General features: G+C 51.6%; 1 protein-coding gene across 5 annotated transcripts in view; it reads left to right on the forward strand.

The window, feature by feature from the left end:
* The window catches only part of ARHGAP10 (Rho GTPase activating protein 10), a 100,978-nt gene extending 75,891 nt beyond the window's left edge, over positions 1 to 25,087 (forward strand). For 3 of the 5 annotated variants that reach the window (XM_061552376.1, XM_061552379.1, XM_061552377.1), the window contains 3 exons: positions 9,442 to 9,483; positions 15,191 to 15,270; positions 22,055 to 25,087. In XM_061552376.1, coding sequence (XP_061408360.1) covers positions 9,442 to 9,483; positions 15,191 to 15,270; positions 22,055 to 22,140 — 208 coding nt within the window. In that variant the 3' untranslated portion in view covers positions 22,141 to 25,087. The remainder of the gene's footprint in view (positions 1 to 9,441; positions 9,484 to 15,190; positions 15,271 to 22,054) is intronic. The other 2 variants (XM_061552378.1, XM_061552380.1) reach the window with 1 other exon arrangement.
* Positions 25,088 to 25,861: the final 774 nt, after the last annotated feature.

The following is a 25,861-nucleotide window of genomic DNA, read 5'->3' on the forward strand; positions in this document are numbered from 1 at the left end:
CGCCATCGAGGCCGATGGGGGGTCCACGAAGGCAAATGCCAAGTGTGGAAAGTGTGGACGGTGTTAGTTTAGTAGTGGTCGTCGGCCTTTTATTTTAACCGTAGCCTTTAGCCGAGGTCCACGCCTGATGAGCCATCGGTTGCGCAACCGAAATCGCACCCCCCCCCCCCCCACCTCCGCAGCTGCTTTCCCCCGCGTCCGAGCGAATGGTGGCGCAGGAACAAGGAGACGAACACGACGTTGTCGTTCAGGATCGCAACGGCCAACGATGGCGTTGCGCACCAAAAAAACTAAAGAAATGCACGGCACGCGATGAGAAGCGTTTCCGCTGCGCACTGCCGGCCGGGCGGGTCTCCCCGATACTCTGAGCGCCAGAGTCTGTCTCCGCTGTAAGCAACTAAATACTGCTCGCGGCCGGTTGCAGACATGCCCACGCGTATTCGCGATTCGGTTGCATGCGGCGGTTCGCTCAGGTGTGGCTCCATCCAGTTGACGGCAAGATGTGGAATTTTGTTCTCGTTTTCGCGCGTGATTTTTTTCCCCCCCCCCCCACCCCCACCAGCCACCCTGCTTTTTCCATCTTGCCCCAATTGCTGGCCGCGGTAAATCTTTTAACGCGTATGCTGCATAGCCAAGTACTTGCTCGGTGCGCTGCAGCCTCGGTAACATTATTAAGTCATCTTGGTCTGCGTCTTCGTTTAGATTCCTCTAGTTAATGTCATCTCGTCATCCCCGATCCTGCCCTGATCTTCGGTGGTGAGTCAGGCACCGTCATGCTCAACAATTTCCCTCCACTCATCGTTCACTGGCGTAAAATAAAAAAAAATTAAGCACCTTGTTGACGACTTTCAATTCGTCAATAGTTTCACGAACGAAATTGGCACTGTGTGCGCGAGGCTCCGTGCACGACTGGGCCTCGCTGCGAGCCTCCCAGGGACAGCCTCCTGATTCTCTCTCGCGGGCGAGGCAGGCGGAGGGTGACCCCACGTGGGGGTGGCTCCGCATTTGAGCTGCCCTCCTTGCTGGGTGTAATCTGGGGGTCAATGGAGACAATGTTACCTTCATTTCTTGCAGCAGCGGCGGCGACTTTTGGCTAGACATCGAACAAAGACGGTCCCCGCATCGCGCGCTTTCAGATGCTCTTCTGCGGCCATCTGGAACGCTCTTCTGATATTAGGAATCCACTGGAGCTATTCATTTAAAAATCTAGATTGAAAAAATAATTTCTTTAGACTTGCTTTTAGTCTTTCGTTTGGTGGCCTTCCTCCGCACCTCCGCTTAGCACGGTTGGTTACGTACAGTGGGAACGACGTTCAACATCCATATGTTTTCTGATCACAGTTGTTACTGCTGGTGCTACAACAACATTACACGTGACATGACATTTGAAGCCATATTCTTGGTTCTTTCGGTAAAATCACGTAGAAGGGAAATAATAAAATAATATAAATATAAAACAATAAATATTCTCACGACGTTTCGACTGCAACACCAGCAATCATCATCAGGTGTGAAATCCACTGATGATGATTGCTTGTGTTGGAGTCGAAACGTGACTTTACCGAAAGAACCAAGAATATGAATCCCTGCAGTCACAAAGCTTTAAATCAAAATTTGAAGCCGTGTTAATATGTAAAATTGAGGTGGCTGCAGTGACACAGAGCTCAACTCTAGCCGAGTTGGCACTGCTGAGATGCTAGGATTTAATGTGGGTAGCCACCTGTGATTAAACCGGGTTTACAAGTAGGATAAGTTGGCATTGTCCGGCCTAGTCACCAACGACTCCAGTCACTCTTTATCAAATGTTTCTTCATCTTGATGACATTGACTCCTTAACATTGACTGCACAGTAGTAGGTTTTTACCCTTTAAACTGGTACAAAACTGACACCTTTATACAAGGCATCATGTTTGCAATAACCACAACACAAGCAGTCAAAATGCAAACAAAAAGAAACAACTCTGATAATGATATGCACTTTCCTTGAAGTTTATTGGTCCACACCCGAGACAGCTTTCCTTAGAGGGTAAAAACCTACTACTATATTTTGCCACTGGTAAAGGAGGTCTCATCGTGTAAATGCTTACCCCGAGCTCTCAATACTCTGATAGTGCGTTGTTTTTGAGTTGTACGCCTTTTGGCGTCACCTCGTCCAACACCAATGGAGACTAGGCTCTAAGGAAAGCTGTCTCGGGTGTGGACCAATCAACTTCAAGGACAGTGCATATCATTATCAGAGTTTCTTTTTGTTTGTATTTTGACTGCTTGTGTTGTGGTTATTGCAAACATGATGCCTTGTATAAAGGTGTCAGTTTTGTACCAGTTTAGAGGGCAAAAACCTACTACTATATTTTGCCACTGTTAAAGGAGGTCTCATAGCATTGACTGCACACACAAAGAAAGACGTTAAATACCCAGGTCACTGTTGCAATTGTGACTATTCTGGTTTACTCGATTTCTCACTTTGTTAAATGTGACAACCATTACTCTCTGCGGCATTGTCGGTGGGAAATTGCTGTGCTGCGCTGCGTTAAAAAGCGGTCATTTAAAGGTTGCTTGGAGGGAGTCTTATCATAGCTGCTTTCGCGGGCCGTTCTGTAACGTTAAGAGGTGGCACTGTTCCGCAAGAGATCAGATTGGATACTTCGTCTGATCACATGATGCCGATCGGGCAGTCAAAAAAAATACTAGGGGGGGGGGGGGTATAAGCCACATTAAAAAAAAGAAAATATTATAATTGTGTTATGCACCATGTGCGTCGTGTGGTTTATCATTGGGAGCGCACGATCCGCTCTCGCAGGAGGGTGCAGGGATTGCTGGGAGGGTGACGGCAGCCCTTGTGTTGTTATGTCTGCCACCATCGGCACAGCAGTAAGTTGCAGACGGACGACACGACTTGGGCGGCCGCTGCTGCCCGCAGCCTCGCGTTTGGCGATAATTTTTCCTTCGCCGCCCGCCGCCGTTTTTCACCCCCAAAGTAATTGCCGCGCGTGCACACACGCGCACGCGCACACGCTCGCACACACCCCTGCAGCCAGAACGTGGCCACAACAAGGTGAATTAAAGATGCGTTTCGTGAATCCGGTTGGTGATTCTGGAACGACGCGAAGAAACGCTCAGCTGTCGTGGTGAACAAGATTAATTGAATTTAATTACCATTTTGTCTGCCCTCATTCTATCAATCGGGTATATTTTGAGCCGGGCACATTCAATGATTGCTTTGATGATGAGCCGCAGAAGAAGCAGACGTCTCATTTGTGTTGAAGCCACATGAGAGAGCTGCTTTCCACAACACCAGGATAAAAGTTGCCCCATACCATTGGGCTCAGCGGCAATTGGCGAGAAGATTTATCTGTAAATGATTTCACACATGCTGGGTTGGTGCGCTACTTTCTTCCTTTGAAAACCTAATAATTATCTTTTAATGCATAGTTGCTTTTACACTTGCAGGGATGCTCCTGTGGCGAAACGGTAACCGCACCGTACTTGCAATATCCAGTGGTTGCCAGTTCGAGTCTCCTGGCATGGCAGTTGAAACAGGAGTGCAAGTTTCTCCTCCCGCTTTTGCCTTATTCCCAGCAGTACATTTGTGCGGTTGTGTGATTGGCAGGTCACGTTCGTTTGAGTGAAGTGTGGGTGCCTCCACCTCCTCAACATGTGTGACCAGCGTGATGGAGTGAGACCAAAATGCCCCATCAGCAGAGGCCTTTTTTAAAAAAGCATTGGCAGGGCCGCACACCTCATATTCATATTTCAGTGTCTTTAATACTTATAGTCACAGGCTCGGGAAAGATTTCGCGTGGATGACACACGGGTCCGGTTGACCTCTTCAGTCTGCGTAGTCGTGGCCAACGTAGCCACGCCATTGCCGTTCTGGCTACAGATTCGGCGACACGTGTCGCCAGGGGAGAGTTGACACGAGTGCACTCGCGTAAAACGCACTAATTGCGTCCAATTAGGGGACGGACGTGTCCGTAAAAACCCGCAAGAGGAGGGCGGAAGGAGCGATGAGATCGGGTGCGTGCGTGGGAGTGAGGCACAGCGGCGGCGGCAGCTTTGGGGAGGCCTCCATCCAGCGGTGGAGAGACAATGGGCCATGCCGATGCGGAGCCTGGAATCTCGAGGCAGGGTGGACAGGAAATTTCTGTTAACGCTGCTGGCAATGAATGAAAAAAATGTGTAACTTCAGCCGGGAGGGGTAGATCCTGCCCGTTGCGGTCCTCCAAGATGAATTCCACGTGTTGTGTTTTTTTTTTTCCGCTTACGGCAGCGGCTCTGTTAATGCCACCTGCCGCAGCCGACCGGCGAGACGGGAGCGCGTCGCTGTGGTCTCGGCGATTCCGCCGTGCGGCGCACGCGACTTTTCCGTGAGAACCGCGGAACATGGCAACAGCAACAAAAATGAACGACGAAAATTATTTCGCCGCTCGATCCACATCACGCGCTCGCCGCTTCTGTGTGTTAAAAAAGAAAGTATTGTAAGAGACGGATTAAAAACCTCGCGTTGTTCCAGCAAACGGCGCTCGTTTGGGAAACGGACGCGGGCGCATCCAGCTACTGCCGTGGCATTTCGTTCCAGTTGTGGTGGAGATGGTCACTGTGATGAGCAACAGATGGGTTTCAAAGATTTCTCCCGGGAGTACCGATCATGCATAGGACGTTTACATTTCTGGAGGTTTGCCGTTTTATACCCTGCGCTGTTCAGGTGTGCCTCTTGGTTGCGTTGGTGCTTCGGGACTTGGTTCACACGATATCAAGTTATAGATGCTGATGTAATGTTGCCTTACGCTGGAGGTTGTTCAACTACTTGCAAACTGGCCGGCGGTTGTAGCTATGCATTCCGAAAATCCAGCAGTGTAGGTGAGGGGGGGGGGGGGGAGGTGGATCGCACAGAACACTTCCTGCCCATGGGGTACTCCTCTTTCAAGGTCTATCGCCAGTGTGGAAGATCAGCAGCAGCAGGCCATTTGACACAAGAGTAATGTACAGAGCACTTTCATCCAACTCATTGCTCTCTAGAGACCGCAAGATCATTGATCGTTGCCCAGTCACCGGGTTGATGAAGGCACGGTCCGTGGTGGTGGTGGTGAGATGTTCACTACCTCGTCCCGTATACAGGAAGTTGTGGGTTCGATCCCAACCCTGACGCCTGCATATTTGGAGTTTGCATGTTCTCCGGGCTCTGTTTTTCCCTCCGCTTCGAAACTTGCGTTTCGAGTATTTTGGCTGGTATAGATTTCCACATGGTGATAAGCCACTTCATTGGGCTATCATTTGTGATCATCAGGGTGCTTCTGAAAATGAGCTATATAGCTCAGTGGGCCTTACGTGGTAAAATATATATTTTTTATATAGTTTTAGTTTCTGGCTTGAACAGAGTGGGCTGTGTGAAGGCTGCTTGCCATATTGCACCTCTGATTAGCACGTTCGGCTACGTTCCGTGCGAGATAAATTCAACATGCATGCATGCATAGTATTCCACTGCAGTACGTTCATTAGACGCGTCGACAGTGAAGTTACGTTTCATCGCTAGCGAATGAAGGATACTCTCGATTTGCTTTGGAATGGTAACGTGGCTCACAGACTACGGTCAACCGGGATGCCGGTCGCCCTCTTTCTCTTCAGAGCGTGCTTTCGTTGAATTGCGACAAAGTTTCGTGGCCTTTTGTTGGGTGACTTTTTTTTTTTTGCCCCCACTTGTGAAATATTTTGCCTGCCGACGGTAGAATCCCGCAACAGCACATGGCCAACCTGGGGAATAAACAAAACGGGATAACGCTTTTGTGCAAAATCAATACCCCTGGCTCGCACGCGTTCGCATCGACAACCAACACACATCGACGCAGAGAGACGCAAACTCCGCAGAGATCCATCGACACCCGGCCGTCGTCCGTGTCGCCTTCGCAGGCTGCTGGGGCAAGTGCTGTTAGCGAGCGCCTATTAAGACCGGCACGGCGCACGAGGGGGGGTGGGTGGCCAGCACCAACCACGGCCACCTTTGTCTCTCCCGAGTGGCGATGTTTACTCGAGCGAGGGGGGGAGGCCCATGATGTTGGATGCCGTGAGAGGGGAGAAAATCATTCGGGTTGCCGGGTTCGCAGCGCAGTACGCTAACCGCTGCGCCACCGCTCCCCACACACACACACTATATACAAAGACAAAGGATCCCCTGTACAGCCTGAACAGACTGTTGGGATAAGTGCTGTTAGCGGGTAGCACCTATGAAGGCCGGCACACACACACACACACATCCACACAGATGGAGCAGCTCCTAAATACCGGGTCATTTATTTTTTGGTTAAAAACTCCACCACCCCCCCACCCTCCATTCTATATTCATTCTCCGCCGTTGTCTTCAATGTCCAGCTTCGTTCTTTCTTCCCCTTTTCACCGCGTGGCTCGCCCGGCCTGCCGCGTTCGCTTCTGCTGGAGCCCCTTGCGGGTCGAGCGCCGTCGCCCTCTATACAGTGCGAGGAATTTAGGTCACGGCGAACCGCAGCTAATCCCGGATTCCTGCAATGCCGTTCGCGCGCGGGCTGTGTGGTGTGTGGTGGTCACGTGCACGTGCTGTGTGCGGGGTGTGCACGCGCGCGGTTAGCGAGGTGCGTGGGCGAGCGAGGCGAGCAGAGTTGGTGCCAAGTGGGGTGGGCGGCTGGGTGGTGGTTGAGGCCCCTTCCTGCTGCGCGTGGCACCCTGACAGCGCGTGTCGTATAATAGCCCCCACCAGCCCCCCCCCATCACCGCCTCCCCATCCCCATCCCACCACCGCCCCCTCCGCCCCCCATCACCGCTCCCCCATCACCCCCCCCCCCAAAACCCAACCGCCTCCCACCGCCCCCCACCCCCCCCACCTACCCCCCTCCCCACCGCGGGTGCAAGGAATGAAACGGGGCACCCCCCCCCCACCGTCCATAAATGACGTCACGCACCTGGGGGGGGGGGTCAGACATTTGTGACGATGTGTGACGAGGGGGGGGGGGGTTGAGAAATGTGACGTCACATCAACTTTAAATAAATACAGACAACACGTTCTACTTAATTAAATAGACTTTGTAATAAATGTTTTCTCCTACAACATCAGAGTGCAGCGCCACATTAAATACGCACTACAATGACAATAGTTTAAAGCGATTTGAAGCATGTTTTATTTTTTTGGGGGGGGGCAGAGCTTTGTGACGTCATATTTGAGGGGGGGGCTGACTTTTTGTGACGCAGTGTGACGAGGGGGTGGGGGGTCAAAAATCGCCCAAAAACGCGTGACGTCATTTATGGACGGCCCCAAAGGGCTAGTAGGAGGATCTAATGTTTGTTTAATGAAACAAGAGCCCCCATCACAACAGCACCAGCGGTAGGGGATCGATCTTCCGCGGACGACAATCCCGAGGCCTGGTGCCCACGGGATACGGGGTAGGGAAGGGTGATTGGGCTTACTGCCCCCCCCCTCTAACCCACGTAGTATTTTTAGGGTGGAGGGCCGTGACTGGTCAAGGTCCATGCCTCGCCGCCGACCCCCACCGATGGGGCACAAGAGCGAGCCCCCCGCTGTGCGCCTGTGGGGTGGAGCAAAACCGTGCGCCACGTCCTAGAAGTCTGCCCAATCCACGAACTCAGCGGTGGTCTCTCCTCGCTACTCACCCTCAACACGGCAGGACCAGAAGCAACCGCTTCTTGGCTTAGGGACTTTGCATTCACGAAGTAAATAGGTTGGGGGGGGGGGGCAGTAGTCAAGGATTTTTTGTTGGACTTCATATCCCAACGCGCATCCGGTATATGGGGTGCTCAAATCTCAAATCGCTACGGGGGGGCCTGGTTAGGTTTGCCCTTGCCCTAGTCGAGCCCCCGTACCCCTATCTCCACACACACACCCCAAGATCTGTGCTCAAGGAGCCACTCTTGGATCCGATGGACGTGTGCCGATTACCGCCGGCGGAAGCGTTGGCCGGTAAAAGCGCCGCGTGCGGAGAGGGGCGTTCTTTTTGACGGGTGGCCCAGGGTCCCATTCAAGTACAATCTCCCTCGCGAGATGTATGACGATTCGGCGCAGACCTAAATCGGTTGAAATGCCCCGCAGAAATGCGTAACGTTTTGAAGCCGCTGACAGCCGTTAGCTGATGGCACAATGTGCAAATGTCTGATTAGATTAGTTGGGTCAGGCAGATTCATCGCGTCTGTTTATAGCAAACCGCAATGGGGAAATAATAACAAAATAAACTTGAGTATTTTCGCCGCTCGCACACTTTGCCGTGCTACTGCAGCTTTAATGGGCCTTGAGCGAGCGCAGGGTCTCTGCAGGACAGGGTGAGGATTTGGCGAGTTCATGTCGCACAATTTGTTTTTGTTTGTTAAATCCGAGATCTGCGATGCGCCAGAGTGCAGGCCGGTGCACAGGGGCCCTGGGGGTGGAAGGCAGGGAACCACTCACGTGCAAGCCGCCTGTCCTCCCCGGACACCACTGCCATCACCACCACCACTATCACTGCCATCACCACCACCACTATCACTGCCATCACCACCACCACTATCACTGCCATCTCCACCACCACTATCACTGCCATCACCACCACTATCACTGCCATCACCACCACTATCACTGCCATCACCACCACCACTATCACTGCCATCACCACCACCACTATCACTGCCATCACCACCACTATCACTGCCATCACCACCACCACTATCACTGCCATCACCACCACTATCACTGCCATCACCACCACCACTATCACTGCCATCACCACCACCACTATCACTGCCATCACCACCACCACTATCACTGCCATCACCACCACCACTATCACTGCCATCACAACCACTGCCATCACCACCACCACTATCACTGCCATCACCACCACCACTATCACTGCCATCACCACCACTACTACCACTGCCATCACCACTGCCATCACCACCACCACCACTGCCATCACCACCACCACCACTACCATCACCACCACTACTACCATTTCCATCACCACCACTGCCATCACTGCCATCACCACCACTGCCATCACCCCCACTGCCATCACCACCACCGCGATTACCACCACCACTATCACTGCCATCACCACCACTGCCATCACCACCTCTGCCATCACCACCACTGCCATCACCACCACCGCGATTACCACCACCACTATCACTGCCATCACCACTCCATTGCCATCACCACTACTACCGTCACCACCACTACTACCGTCACCACTAACCACCATCACCACTCCCAACACAACTACCATGACCACCACCACCATCGCTACAACCACCATTGCTACCACTGCCACTGAATTGCACTTCAGCCCCACCATAACAGCAATGACAAAAGCAGGAGCTCACAGTCATGTCGACATCCTCATTCCCTCAGTCTTTCCTGAGCTGTGTGCCATGTTGTGTCTTGCACCTCCCCTCCCCGTCCCGCTCCCCCCGTCTTTCCCTCCGCAGTCCTCACTCTCGTCTAGGCCTGGCTGTGTGGATGGTCTCCAGGTATTTTCTGCTGCAACGGTCACTACTGAGTGAAAAATGGAACAACAAAAAGTTATAATCCCACACACGGCCTACACGCTGCAGCTTTCTCCCTCCTCTCTCTCCGCTTCGGCCACTGCTTTCAATCGCTACCGATCCTTGTGGCCCCGTTTGGAGTCGATTGCTTGCTCACACACTGCTGGCTCTAGAGAGCCCCTTTCCAAATGTTTTTTTTAAACTTGCTTCTCTTACCACCGTTGGCAGAACGTCTCTGAAAATGTTGGGAGTACCCATAACTTTACCCCACTATGGCAGGCCTGCCGATCGACTAACCGTGTGTGCCGCGTCGGACAGAGGCGCGTGCGAATTTGAGAAACTTTGCACCGCTTATTTCAACTGCCATGCCGGGAGATGGAATCGAACCGCGAACTCTTGTTTACGAGTCCGGTAGCGCGCTGCTGACCGTTACACCACAGCAGCATTGCTGGATTATTTGGTGAAAGATCTGACAAAGAGTACAATGGTATCTCACACGGTAAATTTCTCCAGAACCCAGTTGCATTCAATGTTTTTAAATTCGCATGCTAGGTGATTTTTTTATTTAGCGATGAGCCAAGCAACTATAATTATTATTGTTTTTGTAACAAACAAACAAAAAATCACCGGTAAACCCGAACCTTCAATTTTAATCACACGTTGCCAAGTTACTGACTCCGGGCGGAGGATAAAAAGGTCGTCGCTAGAAATCGTTTTCCGTTCTTCTGAATAGATTGGCGTGACCTTTGTCGCTGCCGTGCTTTTTCCTTATTCAAGTGAACATGACTAATCCACAACGGGGCCAGCTTCTGCTCTACAGCCCCCATGTCGACCGTGCTGGCCACAGAATCGGAACAATTTCGCAGCCAAGCCCGGTATAATTTAGTCCACCGCAGGTAATCACGCGCGACTTCAGAGAGAGCAGGACCCTGACCTCTTTGGCTCTTAACCGTCACCTCAAAAATGCAACGTTGTGCCGGCAAAATTTGATGTCATGTGATTTAAAATATATCTTTTTTTTACGAAAACCCTATTTTGTAAGGCATACCATTTTCACCTTCGCCAGACTTAAAATAAAGTAACGTTTCAATCGAGACTCGCTTGGTTCGAACGTTGAATGGGATTATTCGTAATTTTTTTTGACCAACACATCGGAAGCCTAATTGCGCCCCGTGAAACGGAATGGACGTTTTAAATTTCGCTTGCGATATTGGGCCACAAGATTTCCGCGTCCTCGGCAATGTTTTGGTTTTGTCGCCGAGCTGCGTTTTCCACAAGCCGTTGCACGAGACAGTCACAGGTTGCGTGGTTACCTCCTTGAATAACATGTCTGACGTCTGGGCTTCGTCGAACGTGCGATTGAGATTCGCTGCACAACCGAAAGACATTTAGTGAGGCACCGATGGCTTTATGGGGCTTAAGTGCCACATCTAATAGGACATCCGTGGCACCGCCAGGAGGGGCCTCACAGTCACGAGATGTTAACTACCTCGCCTGGTATGCAGGAAGTCGTGGGAAGCTCGTGGGTTCGATCCCGATCTCCCCGTGGTCGTGTGGATTTTTTGTCGGGTCCTCCGGATTTTTCCCTCCACATTCGGAAGCACGCGTTTAGAGTAGTTGGCTGCTCTAAATTTCCGCGTGACAAGCCACTTGGTTGAGCTGTCAAACGTGGCCAGGTCACTTCTAAAAAAGAGCTACATAGCTCGGTGGGCCTTACCCGGTAAAATAAAAAATAGTTTATTGTTGTAATTTTTAGTTTACATCCAGCTTACAGTTTTTATTTCACATTAAAATGACGTGACTAATGGTTACAAATTGCGTGACTCGCCAAAGAACGTTTCGCAAATGAGCGACCGACTACCACACATGCGAGGCAGCAACGTGGAGACACGGGGGGCAGAGAGAGAGAGAGAGGGTGCGAGACTTCGCCATGTTTTCCACAGCCCAACGTGGCGCTCTTCGGTGACGGCGCCGTGGCGCTGGAGGGGGTGAGGGCCGGGGGTGCGTTTCTGCGGGTGCCAGCGTGTGACATGCACGAGCGAGTATTTTTTTTTCCCCTTCAAAACATTGTCAAAGAACTGCAGATGCGCGCACGCAATGGTGCGCGTGAGGGCGTTTGGGTTTGAGGCGAACCCAGCGCGCCGAGGTATTTCATGTTCCCGCCCGCTGCCGCAGCCGCGATGAGCGTGATTCACGCGGCCTTAGTTCCGGAAATTCCGTGCGAGAGTGAGGATAGGTGAGACAAGATCACTGCTCGTGATGGGTTGAGGGGGGGGTGCCAACAGTTATGGTTGGAGGTTGCCACCTGTCCTGGTTTGCCCAGGAATTCTCTCATTTTTTGAAGTGGCATTCTGGGTAAACGTGTAAGTCTCTCCAAATCACGAATAGCCCTGGATTGTCAGTTACATTAGAATAATATCCTGCTCAAGACAACACGTTTACATGCAACTTAATTGTTCCCACGTTAAGTGTTGGGGTTTTTTTTTTTTTAACCGAGCCTGGCGATTGTGGTGGCGAGGTGAGTTTAAACGGCCGTAGCCCTCGGGGCAAGGGTTACAGCGGCTATTTTTTTAGCAATTCGCAGCGAACTTGAGAGAGAGAGAGAGAGAAGCCGAGGCCGCTCGTGTCAAAAATGAGATCGCCAAGCCCAGAGCGCGTTCACCGCGGGTCGAACGGGGCCATGGAGGTCACGGCAGAGGCCCCCCCCCCCCCCCCACACTGTTGATTACTGCACGACTTGGCTCGTGTAGTGACACGAAAATTACACATTATTGGACGAGGGCGATACTCCCGTCGCAGCAGCGGGCGCCCGCTTGCCAACTCACTCCATCTCGCTCCATCTCAGCGGCATTTGTTGTAATTTTAATCCGCTGCAATTTAACAACGCGGCTGGGCTGGCTCTTTCGTCAGTTTTTCGCGGATGCCTGTCGAGATTGTGAATGCGTCCACGCGGGCGTTTGCTTTGCGAGCGTCCGAATCGGGCTAGGGCATCTCTCGCGGAGCGCCGACTTCCCTTCGCGTCTGTCTGCAAGTGCAGACTGCTCCTAACGACGTGAAAATATTTAGTCGGAACCGTGGCCCAAGGGGAGAGCCGTATCAGAGGGCCTCCCATTAATAAAAATGTCTCGTTGATTTCATTGAGTGGTGTCCGTGTCAGATGAACAAATCCACACGTTTCGTGGGGTGTGAGGCAACCTTTCCTTTCGTAATGACATCAGAAATGTATACGCAGTACACAAATGATGTATTTCAGTCATAAATGAAAATATTTTTCATCTCGTTCAAGAACTTTCTTTTGACCCAGGATTATTTGAATACACGTATTGTTCTTATGGAAAAAAACATATTTTTTCGTGTGTTTGTTCTTAAGAGTGTAGAAACAGAGAACACGTTTACTGATACACTTGTTGTTTCTATCCATTACCAATCAAATTAATTTTTTTTTATTGTCAAAAGTATTCATTTGCAGGCTCACTGCCGGCCTCAGTAGGGACCTTGCTAATGCGTGTTTATATTTCGAGACGACATGTTGTCCCAGCCTGATCTATTAGGCAAGAGCAGTTTACAGCCTAATGAGGCCTGCGTTTGTTGTGTTTCTCGTTGTGCTCTCTTGCGTAGTAGCTTGTACCTCCTGTTTCTACTGGATGTGCAAGGCCCAAGGAAGCAAGTGCTAAGGAGGTTGAGGGGAAGATTTAAAGGAGTCCATGGTGTGTGGCCAGTCCATGGCGTGGCCAGTCAAAGGGGATGGTCAGACAAGGGGATGTTGATGTTAAGGGCGTACGATGTTTGCGTAATCATGAAGTCCATCGCTTGTTCGTTTGCATTTGACCGTTTAAGCAGTGGGCCGCACACATGGCGTGAAGTTTTTTCCGAAAGCCGGGGGGAAAAAATATCTTTAATTTTAGATGGTCCTGGTATTCATATTCTTGGTTCTTTCGGTAAAGTCACGTAGAAGGGAAATAATAAAATACAAAATTTTAAAACTATTTCTCACGACGTATCGACTGCAAAACAAGCTTTAAATAAAAATTTGGTCCTGGTATTGTTGTGGCAAAAATAACCCTCAACTCGACGGCTGATATAAACAGCATTCATAACCGGCTTTAATGTTCTTGAGTGGCTAATACAACTGTCTGTTGACTATCTGCGTCAAGCGAGGCTTTTCCTCTCCGCTTTAATTTGTAACTTGAGCTTATAAATGTCAGGTCATCGGTTTTTTTTCACGAGGGTGTGTGTGTGTGTGTTAGTTTTGCAATATCTACGCTTGTAAAGTATTTGCGATCACATTCGCCCGTGGCTGGTAGCATTCCGTATACAGTCGCGCTCGTTTCTACCGTACAGTTTTGCGTCATTTTATTTATACGTACAGCGCGAAAGAAGTTCTACTTACGTGCAAATGCGGGCAGCGATATTCGGGTGCACGTTTCAAACCCGTTAACGGTGGTGGCTAATCATTAGTGTGACAATGAAGTGGATTTCATTTTTACTCGGACATTGTATGTCGACCAATTAGCATCTGTGTAGTGCAAAACATTATTGCCACCCCCTCCCTAACGGTGGGGGGGGGGGGGGTGAGAAATTCTCACGAAATAAGTTTGTGGCGACGCTGCATTCATTACCACGTGTGTGGCAACCTGCTTACTTTCTCCGCCAACAAGATGTATTCTTTTTAAATACCATACATATTTGCCTTCAACGTGACACCCCCCCCCCCCTGATTTGTGGGGCCGCCCTTCGTGTACGTGTTTGGAGTTCTAAATATCGATAAATTAATCGCTCGTATGGCTGATGCAGATGCAGAGCAATAATTTCTATCAATTATGAAGCTCGTGATATGTGTACATTTAATTTGCGTGTTTCCAAAGTGATGTGTTTTTGTATTCGTTTATACTGTAAGCAATGGGTTTACATCACCCCAGTAGCCGCTAGAGGTGCTACCATTCACCGCAGTGTTTTAAAACGAACACTCATCGATTCTTGGATGGAATTCGGAGCCAACATTGGGAATTGGTGGGTAACCAGCACCACGCCCGGCCGCCGTTGTCGCCCTAGGAGCGATGTTCACACTCTCCACCGGCTACGCATTTGAAGCTGAGTGGACCTAGTGGAGGCCCACGACTATTTCAGATAATCGTCACTGGTGTTGGCTGTGAGCGAGAATCGAACTCGGGTGAACCGCTACACTACCATAATAATAATGATGCACATACCAACCACACAAGATTTTTTCGAAGTTCATAAGGAAATGGCAACACTTGAGTGTTGATTATTGTGCTCGTGTGCTTGGGTAATCAACACGTGAGTACAGCGTGGGAACTGCTGTCCCAGGTGCGGTGGTTTGCATGTAGTATGTATGTTGAACTTTTTTCGCACCGTACGTAGCCAGCCGTGCTAATCGGCAGTTGTCCAGTGGCTTTTTCTTTGCCTTCGGGGGAAGAAACATCCCTCAATGTCCATAAAATGTCCCACAGAAGCTACTCCCTTTGTGTCGACACCTTTCCGTGTCAACGCCTCTCGCTTTGCCGTGGCTTTACCGCACCGTGACACATCGCACCCATCCATCCCTCTCCCCCTGACCACTGAGCTGTTCAAGTCAGCCCCTCTGTGCATCCACCCACCACACTAACCGCACGCTCTCATCTAAACATCCCTCCCCGCCATGCCCCCCACCCCTTCACCTGGCTCTCCACAGGAAAGCACGCGCGATCGCTGACTTCAAATCCGACGACGGTACGGTGCTGGACTTCAGCAAAGGCGACATCTTCCACAACGGTGAGTTGTGTGTGTGTGTGTGACGATTCACCTGCTCCATCGTCCTCAGGACCCCGTGATTATCCGTTTTTGGATTTCACTTACAAATCACTCCGTTGGGAATTACACAGCAGAAGCAGCAGCTTTCATCGCCCCACCCCTGCCCCCGCTGGAAGACTAATACCCACTTGCAGGCCAGGTGTTGAATCACCTTTCTTCCGCACGGACAGCTTCCGCTGGGGGTGCCCTTCGAATTGTTTCAGATGAGAATTGACGCACGCTCACTTCCCCGGTGTGCAAAGTGTGCTAGTGCCCCCAAGCAATAAATCAATAATAGCAGGCGGTGCTTGTATGATTATAATAATAATTATATTTCCATATTATTCTAATAATTATAATATTATTTTTAAAATTACCATTTCTCCCCTGACTGTGCCCCACCCTCCATCGCACTGCGCTCCCTCCCTCCCTGCCTCGCAGCCCCTGAGCCTCGCTGAGCCTGGGGCTGGCTCGGGTTGGCCCCGGCCTGCAGCTGAGGCTGCTTCCTCCTCTGGGCGTTCAGTTGGCGCCCCCTAATTTAGTCAGAGCCCCCCCCCCCTCCCCCCAGATGAGGACGGAACACGCCGCTGTCTCGCGCTTTGTTGCCCGCAGCGTCTGCGACTGCCGAGTGGAAGTGCGGCTTGCGCGCCTGTGCGTGCGTGCGTGTGGCACAGTGGCGGTGTTTGTTTTTTACGCAGCGCACCAGGTACTCATTTGAAGCTGAGTCGAGCTAAGGGAGGCCCAGGACCGGTTCAGATAATTGCACCAGGTACTCATTTGAGGCTGAGTCGAGCTAAGGGAGACCCAGGACCGGTTGAGATAATCGCCCACTGGTGTTGGCCGTGAGCGGGAATCGGGTTTGTAGCAAAGCGCGTCAACCGCTACGCTACCGCTCCCCTACATCGCCACCGGGGAGACAAAGGCGGTCGGGCGTGGTGCTGGCCACCCACCCCCCTCGTGTACCGTGCAGGCCTTCATAGGTGCTGCTCGCTAACAGCACTTGCCCCAGCAGTCTGTTCAGGCTATACAGGGGGAGGGGGTAGTGTCTTTGTGTCACAGTGGAAGCGTGGCCCGTTTTCTCTGAGTGACATGAGTCATGGTGGGTGGCACCACCAGAGGCACGCGATCCCTGCTACTGCACGGTGTGTTGTGTAATGTGTGCGGGAGGGGGTGGGTAGGGCTCCTTCCCATTCCCCAGAGGGCCACTGCAGCCTGTGTTGACGTTCTCTTCCGTGCAGAGAGCTTTTTATTTTGATTGATGTCTTGCCCAGAATTGTGCAGCTGAGGGCCAGGAAAAAGGGGATTTAGCAACACGTGAATTGTGCGCTTTGGAGGCGGGGCGGCACTTGCAGTCTGTGTGTCTGTACTCGCAAAGCGCGCCGCTAATAGGCTGGTGCAGCCGCAAGCCGCTTTCACCAGACGCTATTCATTTTCCACGCTTTGGTTTTTTGAGCCCCAGCTTGTTTTGTAAAGGTTTCCACGCAGCATTTCCGCGCGGTGTCACCGTGACCCGTTCGCCCCTCCCCACCCACCGCATCGCAAAAAAATCTAGTTCCCTTCCCCCACCCCGGGCACATTCACCCCCCGGCGAACGCTTTGGAGTCGATGCGGCGCTGAGGAGGAAGGAAACCACAGGAACACAACAACTACAACAACAAAGACGACGTTTGCACGCTTACGCCTTCGACTGGGGCGTAAAAATCTTGCCCGTGGAATTGGTCAGCCGAGAAGCGCTGTCAAGAACGGCGCAAAGGCCCCGTGAGCAGCGAGGTCGATTCCAATCCGCCCTGGCAACGGCGACGAGGCCTTTTGTGTTGGCAGAAGGTCTCGCGCCCGCCTGTGCATCATCATCCTCATCCTCCTACTCCTCGTCATCATCCTCATCGTCATCCTCCTCATCGCCCCGCACGTTTCCAGCGCGGTGTCACCCCGGCGACACGAGTTCTTGCCGACTCGGGGGGGGGGGGGGGGATACACTCTCTGGCAGTTTCTGCACCGCCCGACTGCCCCCCTCTAGTGGATTTTGCCGTGGTCGCTGTGCCCCCCAATCACCGGGGGGCTGCGAGGCGCTCTCAGCTCCAGTTTGATTCCAGCGTTTGCTAGCAGAGTAGAAGGTAAATGTGCCAGCCCTGCGAATTGCCTTTTCACGTCACTGCCGGCAGAGGGGCCTCCACTAAAGGGGGAGAGTTCCTGGAGAGCGCCCCTCTCAAGGAAACTCTCGAGGGTGTTTTGGCCTACTCTTCCACGCTGGTCAAATATATTGGAAGAGGCGTGAATACGCACAGTCTGCTCTGCCACGCGCGACCGCTACCGACCGACTAACTGCGTTGGTGTAATCACGTATACTGCACGGTGCACAGAGACCGGTAGATTTAAGAAACCTTCCAATTCTTCCAACTGACAAGTCTGAAGCTCGAATTGGCTACTGGGATGCAAGTCCAGCAGCGCGCTGACCATCAACACCACGGGCAGCAGCCGTGAGACGAGCAATGAGGCAGTACTCGTCGTTGTCGTCGTAACTGTCGCCCAGATCGATGAAGAACTAGCTAAAAACATTTGAGTGAATTTAGATTACGGCCGGCCAAGAGCGCGCAATGAATAAGTAGCGCACGGCAAAAACAAAACCAAGCCAAATGTTTCCCAATAAAGAAAATCCTCATTTTTTATTTCATGAATCCTTCATTTGAAGTGGGTTTTAGTCCTTTGGTCCTGGCACTTTTCACGGAGCGTAAATATTTAACCGAACATTAAAACAGCGACAAGTGAAATCGACGAGTCCCACATCAATGTAAATGACGGTATACAGTGAATTTCAATTGGACGTATGCTTTATTGTCTCTTATGTAGGCAACCGATGAATCGTTAATTGATTAACATACATTCTTGAAGTTATAATACAGCCATCGAACCGCTTGTAAAATATATTTTTTATTTGTATATGCTGTGCGTGATGGGGTCACGGCGCCTCTGTAAGCCATTCAAGGTGCTATCATTCATTGCACTTAACAAAACTTATTCCATTATGAGCGAGTTTTTTTCACATTTATACTTATAAGAAGCCAAATATCGCTCCGCTTTGTTCGGGGGGGGGGGGGATGTGTAACCCACCACGGTGGCTAGATGTTCACTACCTTGCCTGGTATACAGGAGGACGTGGGTTCGATCCTGACCCTGACTGCTGTTGTATATTGGGAGTTTGCGTGTCTCTCTTCTTGTGGTCGCGTGGATTTTTCTCCAGTTCCTCCGATTTTTCCTTCCACTTTTAGAATCAACATGGGTTTAGAGTACTGTATTTGGCTGCTATAAATGTCCACGCGACAAGCCACTTTGTTGAGCCATCATTTGTGGTAGCCAGGTCACTTCTGAAAAAGAGCTACATAGCTCAATGGGCCTTACCTGGTAAAATAAAAAATAGTTTAGTAGTTTAACCGGTACGGCGGTGGCCGTCTCCGCTCCGCCGCTCACCCGGCAGCCAACGCCGTGAGCCAGGCCGCTGCCAAGACGGGGGGGGGGGGCCGCCCCCCCATCCACGCGATCACGATCTCGCGCTCGCTCTCTCTCGCTCGCCAGCGAGCACGCGCCCAACGCCGATGCCACCGCAGGCTGGCTAGGCCGCAGCACCTCGGCGAGCTTTGCCGGAAGAAATGTGCGGCCCTCGAACCAAAGCGCGCGGCCGTCGTCCGTCGCAGGCTGCAGCTTCGACAGAAGCGTCTCCCAACTACCGTGCCTTTTGTCAGCGAGAAGAAACATTTCCACCAGTGGCATGGCTGTGGAGTGTGTAGGCTGTGCTGCTGTACTGGGCCTTGCGGGTGGCTCTGGCCCCGGGCTATGAAGAGATGGGGGCGGGAGGGGGAAGCGGACAGGTGGGGGACCCCCGTTTCATTCCGTGTACCATAGCCCGTGCCAAGCATGCCGCGCTAACTGGTCTTATGCCAGCCACACACTCATGGTGCTCGTCGCCCTCGCACCTGCTGGCAGATGACTCTTCTACCACGGAGCGTCAACAGCCCCCTTTCCCCATCACCCCCCACCCCACTACTGCCCGCAAGGGGAGATGCCATTGTAGGAAGAAGACTGCCTGTGATGCGCGGGTGCCCAGAGCTGAAATAGAACCCGGGCCAGGCGGATCTGTTGAAATGTGAAGAGGTCAGAGGGGTCCCCGCAGCTCACGACGACGATCAAAGAGAGCCTCCGAATTGAACGTCATTGCTTGTAAGTCATTTCCCTTTTCTGTCTCAGCGCGCACCGCACATTCCCTGCGGTATCGCGTATGCAGACAGCAGTTCGTGGATCGATTTCATCAGTTGAAATCCGTGTTATCGCACCAGGGTGTCCCTCCAACCCTGCTCCAAGCCGCGCTGAGCAGCCAGCGTGGTGAAGTACGTTCACACAACGTTCCCCCACGACCAAAATGGGAGGCCTTCATCATCCACCGGTGGATTGACAGCAGGCCGTAAGTATTGGTTGTTGGTGAAGGCCGACTTGGGCTGGCCATATCGCCAGAAGGGACGGTGGCTGATGGGCAAGGCTGGTGACTGAGGAGGGAAGACACGTCCCAAGAGTACGCCACCACCGCGGAGATGAAGCAATGAAAAGCGACCCGCGCACGAAGGCGGTATGGATTGTGGCAATTGCAAAACCCGGGGTGGCGGCAATGACGTGGCGAGCCCTTACATCCAGCAGTGGAGAAGATCGTGGCTGCTGATGATGGGAAGTCGATAACGCCGCACAAGAGAACGAATCGATTCGTAAATCGAAACGCGAGCCCGAAATCTCGACGGCTTGCTCGCTCATTGTGTGCAGGGCACGGTGCGCATGGTTCATTTGCCGCTGAATTATATGCGAGGCTTCTGTGCGTGTGTGTGTGTACGTACGTACACAGGTGTAGGGTAGATCCCGGGATTTCTGGTCACATTATTGACCGTTAACCGTGCAACGCTTTAACGTGGCCGTGACGCGGTTGATCTTCGGAGGAATTTTGTCCATTGACGCACAACGTGAAGCCCTTAATCCCTCAAAGAAGGATTACAGCCAATAGCCCCATGATGGCGCGTTTAAGGGAATTAGCTACTTGTGGGTGTGGTTCAATGCATTATGCTACTCTCGTGCAACGATATATATTCATATGAAACGTACAATTTGCTCTCTTTGAAAGAGGCCGATCTTATTTAAAAAAATTATCTCGACAACGTTGACACGCATATGACCTCGACCGCACGCGCAGCGATTGATCTTTTTTAGCGAGCGTTCTGCAAAGTGGCGGTGACATTTGTCCACCTGTTGAGTGTTTTTTTTGCCGGCCTTTTGCAGGTGCTCTCTTTGTGGCGGTGATTTTCGTTGTTGTTTATGAACCACGGCAAACATTCCCCTGCCTCTGAGCAACGGAAGTCACCTCCGGCCCGTGGCGTGGCTGGCAGGCTCGTGGCGGTGTATCCCCCGCGCGCACGCGGACGGCGATTAGACAGAATTGTCACGACTCCAGGTCACGAGTGAATTCGGGAATAGAAATTGTTTTCGTCCCGTTCGTTTTTGTTTGCAACCCGTGTGAGTAAGTGCTCAACTACGTTGTCTTCCTTCGTGTGTTGCCTCATTTCTATTCTACCCCTCTCTCTCTCTATCTCTCGCTCTCGTTCTGCCGGTCTCATTGGTATCGTTCCTGCGCATCGTCATAACATGGCGCATTGCGCATGTACGTTGAAATTCTTTCGCATCGTACGTCGCCAACCCGTGCTCATCGGAGGTGCGGAGGGAAGGACAACACATTGTTTACATGGAAGTTTTTGTTTTTTATGCCTTATCATGAGCATAAGAATCGATCTAAAGGGATTGATGGATGCATCGATGCATCAGTAGAATCTTAGGGGTAGCCCCCCTACTCCTGTCCATTTCGTGGTCGATCGAGGGGGCACTTCCACGACTTCGTAGTGCACATGTCAGACGCTGCAGAGATGGGGCGCAATCGCGAGAAGAATCATCGAGTGGACTTAACGCCGCGGTACAGAACGTGTCAACCAATTAGGGCTGCAATGCAGATTAGGAGTCACTTGACCACTTTTACAGACTTGGAAGAAATGCTCAAAGGGGGGGCACCACGCTGGTGTCGGGCGCACTCGGACAACCTCACTTTGCCGTCCACTCTGAGACTGTGGTGGTGCATTTATTGTCACGTGAATGTCGAACCATTGACTTGCTGCTAAAACGAACCGTACGCAGTGACCTTCAAGATGACACCCACCGCCACCCTCCACGTATCGCAGAATGAATTGTAAATGCCGACTGTGAGGCTGCCTCGATTGTAGCACCGCCCAGAGAAGTGCTAAGTAGCGTTGCCACCTCCTTAGCTCCAAGAAACGAACCAAACAAGGACACCGTTGGGAGTAAGAGAGAATTATGTGTAACTGACAAAAACAACCAGACCTGTAACGTTTCATATACGGGGAAGACTTGTATACAGGGTGCTTTAAAAAAAGTGTTAACACTTCTGAGATTTTTCAACAATACCGATACTCCCATATAAGTGTTTCAAAACAATTAGAAGCACCCTGTATTTCCCATGGACACAACCGATGAGCATGGTTGGCTACGTACGGCGCGAAAGAAGTTCAATACACACACAGTACATACGGACAGCTGTCCCAAAAAGAGGTGTCCGTCCTCCTGGCAAAGCCAGGAAGAGAGGTGGTAACCCTCGTGCCAGGCGTGCGTGCCAGGCATGCGTGCGTGCGTGTGTGCCTCTCTCACGGTGACGTGTTGTGCCTTCCCGCAGTTCAACCGGCGATGGACGGGTGGCTGAAGGGAAGCCTCAACGGCAAGAACGGACTCATTCCCGAGCAAATGCTGCAGATGCTGTGAGCCCGAGGCCTGCCGTCGGGGTGCCGGGGTGACACGGCAAGCGATGGGGGGGGGGCGAGGGCAGGGACGGGCAGAAGGAGGGCGGCCGTGGGTTGCATTGTGGGTAAACCCTCGCTCTTAACAGCTCTCCGACGTGCGCGTGCGCTCGGGTCGCACCGCGTCGTTGTTCGGCACGATGTCCGACGTTTCCCTCCGCGTGCTGCGAGCTTCTTCAGGAACTGAATTTCGTGAAGAAGCTCTCGGCGCATGGAGCAAACGACAACGGCAAACTGTTGCGGTCGTACACACCTCGCTTTAGCCCCTGTCGCAAGCCGACGTCGTTCGCAAGGCAATTCAAAGGGACTTAAGATGTATTGCAGTTGCGCTGTAGCCAATGATCAAGTGCATTTTTGGGGCTTTTTTTTTTACTTACAGTCTTTGTTTAAACGCGCGTTTCATTTTGCTGTTACAATGATTGAGGCCGTTTCTCGATGTTTTTATAATCCTGCATATGTCTGTGGGCTTTCCTTCCCCGACCGCTTTACAGGGAACGCATATTGCTCCTCATTGCTGACCCGGGCTGCAGGAAGGTTACGGGAGGCCCTGGGGAAATGCCAGGATGAGGCCTCCCTTCTGAGCCCCTCCCTTGGCCCTTTCTAAGGCCTTCCTCAGATCTGAGGCCCTGGAGCAAACTTGCCCCACTTGCCCCGCTCCCCTCTATGGCCTTGGGTCCTGACTACCCACAGCCTGACCAGCAGGCTTACAATGATTTCCGCCCCCTGCCCCATATCAGCAATTCAATGAATTGTCACAATTAAGTTTTATTCGTATTGTTTCGTGTTTTTCTTGTCTCGTTTTGCAGACTTTCGTCCGACTTCCGTCAGCCTAAGGGCAACATTACCGTATCGTTTACGTGTAATGAGCCGACCCGCTTGCAGATAATAGTCTCCCAATGCGCGACTCCGCTTGCTCACCCCACGACACGATTGTGCAAATCGCTTTAAATTAATCGGCGAGTCGGCGCGCCATGGCCTTGACCGCCACGACTGCCGTCAAGCCCCGAGGCGCTAAAAGCCCGTCTCGTTCGCACATTCCAACGGCCGCTTGCCCAGTCGACCAGACCCCGGGGCAACTGATGTGATGGCGTGAGAATGGTGAGCGTTTATAAAAGCCAACTGCCTTGACATCGGAGTAAAAAGTTACAAATATATAAATGCGCGGCTTTTGCTGTCGGCGTAGCGGTTCCATTGAGCGAAGAAAACAACGAAAAATTCCAGACGTTTCGTGGCGTTATTCAAGGGACGGGCGAAGTCAACGTTTAGCATTTCAGTAGCGGCGCTCAATGTAATCGCGTTCGATCACGCAGTCTGCTGTAACCGTGGCCGTGCAGTTGCCTGTGGCCTCGAGTGCTCTATCAAAAGATCGAATATATCTACGAAATGTTATTGTCCATTCCACTTTTGTGTTTACATTTTTCGTTGTTGCCCAATCCCGTTTATATATATAAGTATTTGCACATTGTATAATAACCATTACCGCTTTTGTCGCAATGTTTTAATACTTTTATTGCTTGCAACAGGTTCCTTTTAATGCTTCAGGGAATTGTCATTCCTGCTGTCGGGATGTTGTAAGGGAATGCCTTAACTGTCAGTGTAATATAGCACGTGTTAGGTGCTTTGAAAGTACAATACGCTCTGTTGCGCGCTTTGTTTCTGTGTCATTAGTGTTGTGTGAGGTCGCGTCAACAGACCCAGTCGGTGAGGCCGGGCCTCTAACCCAAGTGTAGGAAATGACCCTAACAAGCCCTGCTTAATAGGTCTTACCAATCCCATGCCCCGTGATAAAATCGCCCAGAATGTGTCGGATCTCGGAAGCTAAGCAGAGTCGAGCCTGGACAGCGCTTGGAAGGGCGACTGCCGTGCATGCCAAGTTGCTTCGGGCTGCTGCTGCACACCATAGTGGGCACCAGAAGGCCAGTGCAGCAAAATCGAGTGTTTTGCTGTACAGTACTTCTACGCTCCCCGTCTATGCTCCCCCTTCGCCAACCCACGCTGGCTGGCTTGGTGAAGCCGTGACTTAGACGGCGTGGGGAGAGTGCCTCATCCAACAGCGGCACGCCGTGTCACAGTCCCGTGGAGATGCAGACTGCACTGTCGGCCGCCTTCGTGTGTTCTCCCATCGCCGTCGGAGCTCAAGTGGTGGGGTCCCAAGTGTTATGCGGGTTCAACGGACTCCCAAATTCGGCCAAGAAGTCTGCCCGTTGAAATAAAATATTTGACCGCAAACTCAAATGTTGCACGCACGCACGTCGAGAACGTCTTTCGCGTCGCAGTTCTAAATAAACGGGGTCACGTGATGATCCCAGTAACTGCCGAGGGGCATGACTCCAAGTGACCCCCCCCCTCCCCCCAATCTGCTCCCCCTTCTGGCAGGGCCCTGTTTGCCACTTGGGGCGGTCAGGACCAATTCCACATGCACTCCGGTGGTTTACAAAAAGGGTGCTGGGAAGATGCAAAGGAACGCCTGCAAGCTTTCGTTGTCTCTCTCATGTTTCAAATCATTGGCGGTGTGCGTGTGTGCGCATGTATGTGGCCATGTACATGGTCTCAGTACGCAAATAGTACTCAAATCTATGATTTGGAACCGAATAACAGGAAGTGTTTTGGCAAAGCAAGCACGTGACCAGGCTGGGTTTGGGCCATGGTTTCTCTCCCGATCGATCAGACACTATCAATCAGATTCTATCAATCAGATACTATCAATCGGATGCTCGAAAAATTAATTAAGAAAATGCAAAGCAGAAGTGGAGTCGGGCAAAGCAGGTAATGCTCTCAGCAAGGCTCACCGCAGCAAATTTCACATTTATTTTCCAACAATTGGACCAGAGACATCAATCCACGAGCACAGGTGGAGGTGTCAACCATCTCGGATTCGATGACGACGTCGTCACTGTAACAACCGAGGAGACGGAACCCCAGGTAATGAATGAAGAACAACAACAACAGAAGTTACAACGTGGGGCTGGGGATGATGATAAATACGGACAAAAGGGAAAGTTACGGCCAGTCACTTGTCGCAAGCTGAACAAATAAAACATCTTCGGATGGACGCAACAATACGGCAAGATATGTATCACTTTTGGCGGTGGGATCAATATCGAAATGACGAGAGCAGGTTGGAGTGCTTTTGGGAAAACTGAACTTTCTTCATCAAAAGCAACACAACCGATGTGCCGAATGCAGAAACTATTTAATCGGTAAGATATTCGTCTGCCATCATGGCACGGATCACAAAAGTGGTCATTGACAAAGGAAGTGGAACGAAAGCTGAAAATTATCCAAAGACGCGCGGAGGGGTCACGCGTGCTTGCATTTGCATTCGGAGAAAGAGGGACGCGCGATTCGGAGAACCTCTACAAGTTGTACGTACATTGACAACACAACCGTGCTAATCCGAGGTGCGGACGTGCGGGGGAGTTTTTCCTTGAGAGTCACAACAATATTTTAATAATATTGACTCTTTAGACAAATGAGTGGGGCGAGGGAAGGACGCCGTCGCTCGAAGCGACTCACGCCCCAGGAGCCGTCCGGTGCGTCGTGAAACCGCAAGTCGACGGGGAAAGGCTTCATCCAGCGGTGGATAGAGCTCGGCCCGATGGTGTTGGGGGGGGGGTCAGTCAGGGGTCATTGTCTTGTAAGTGTATCGCATTCCTGATTTGTCATCGCGGTACTGCAAGCACGGT

The sequence above is a fragment of the Lethenteron reissneri genome, chromosome 16 (genome assembly GCF_015708825.2).
Source record: "Lethenteron reissneri isolate LAM-NWPU_2019-01 chromosome 16, ASM1570882v1, whole genome shotgun sequence".
NCBI classification, from domain to species: Eukaryota; Metazoa; Chordata; class Hyperoartia; order Petromyzontiformes; family Petromyzontidae; genus Lethenteron; species Lethenteron reissneri.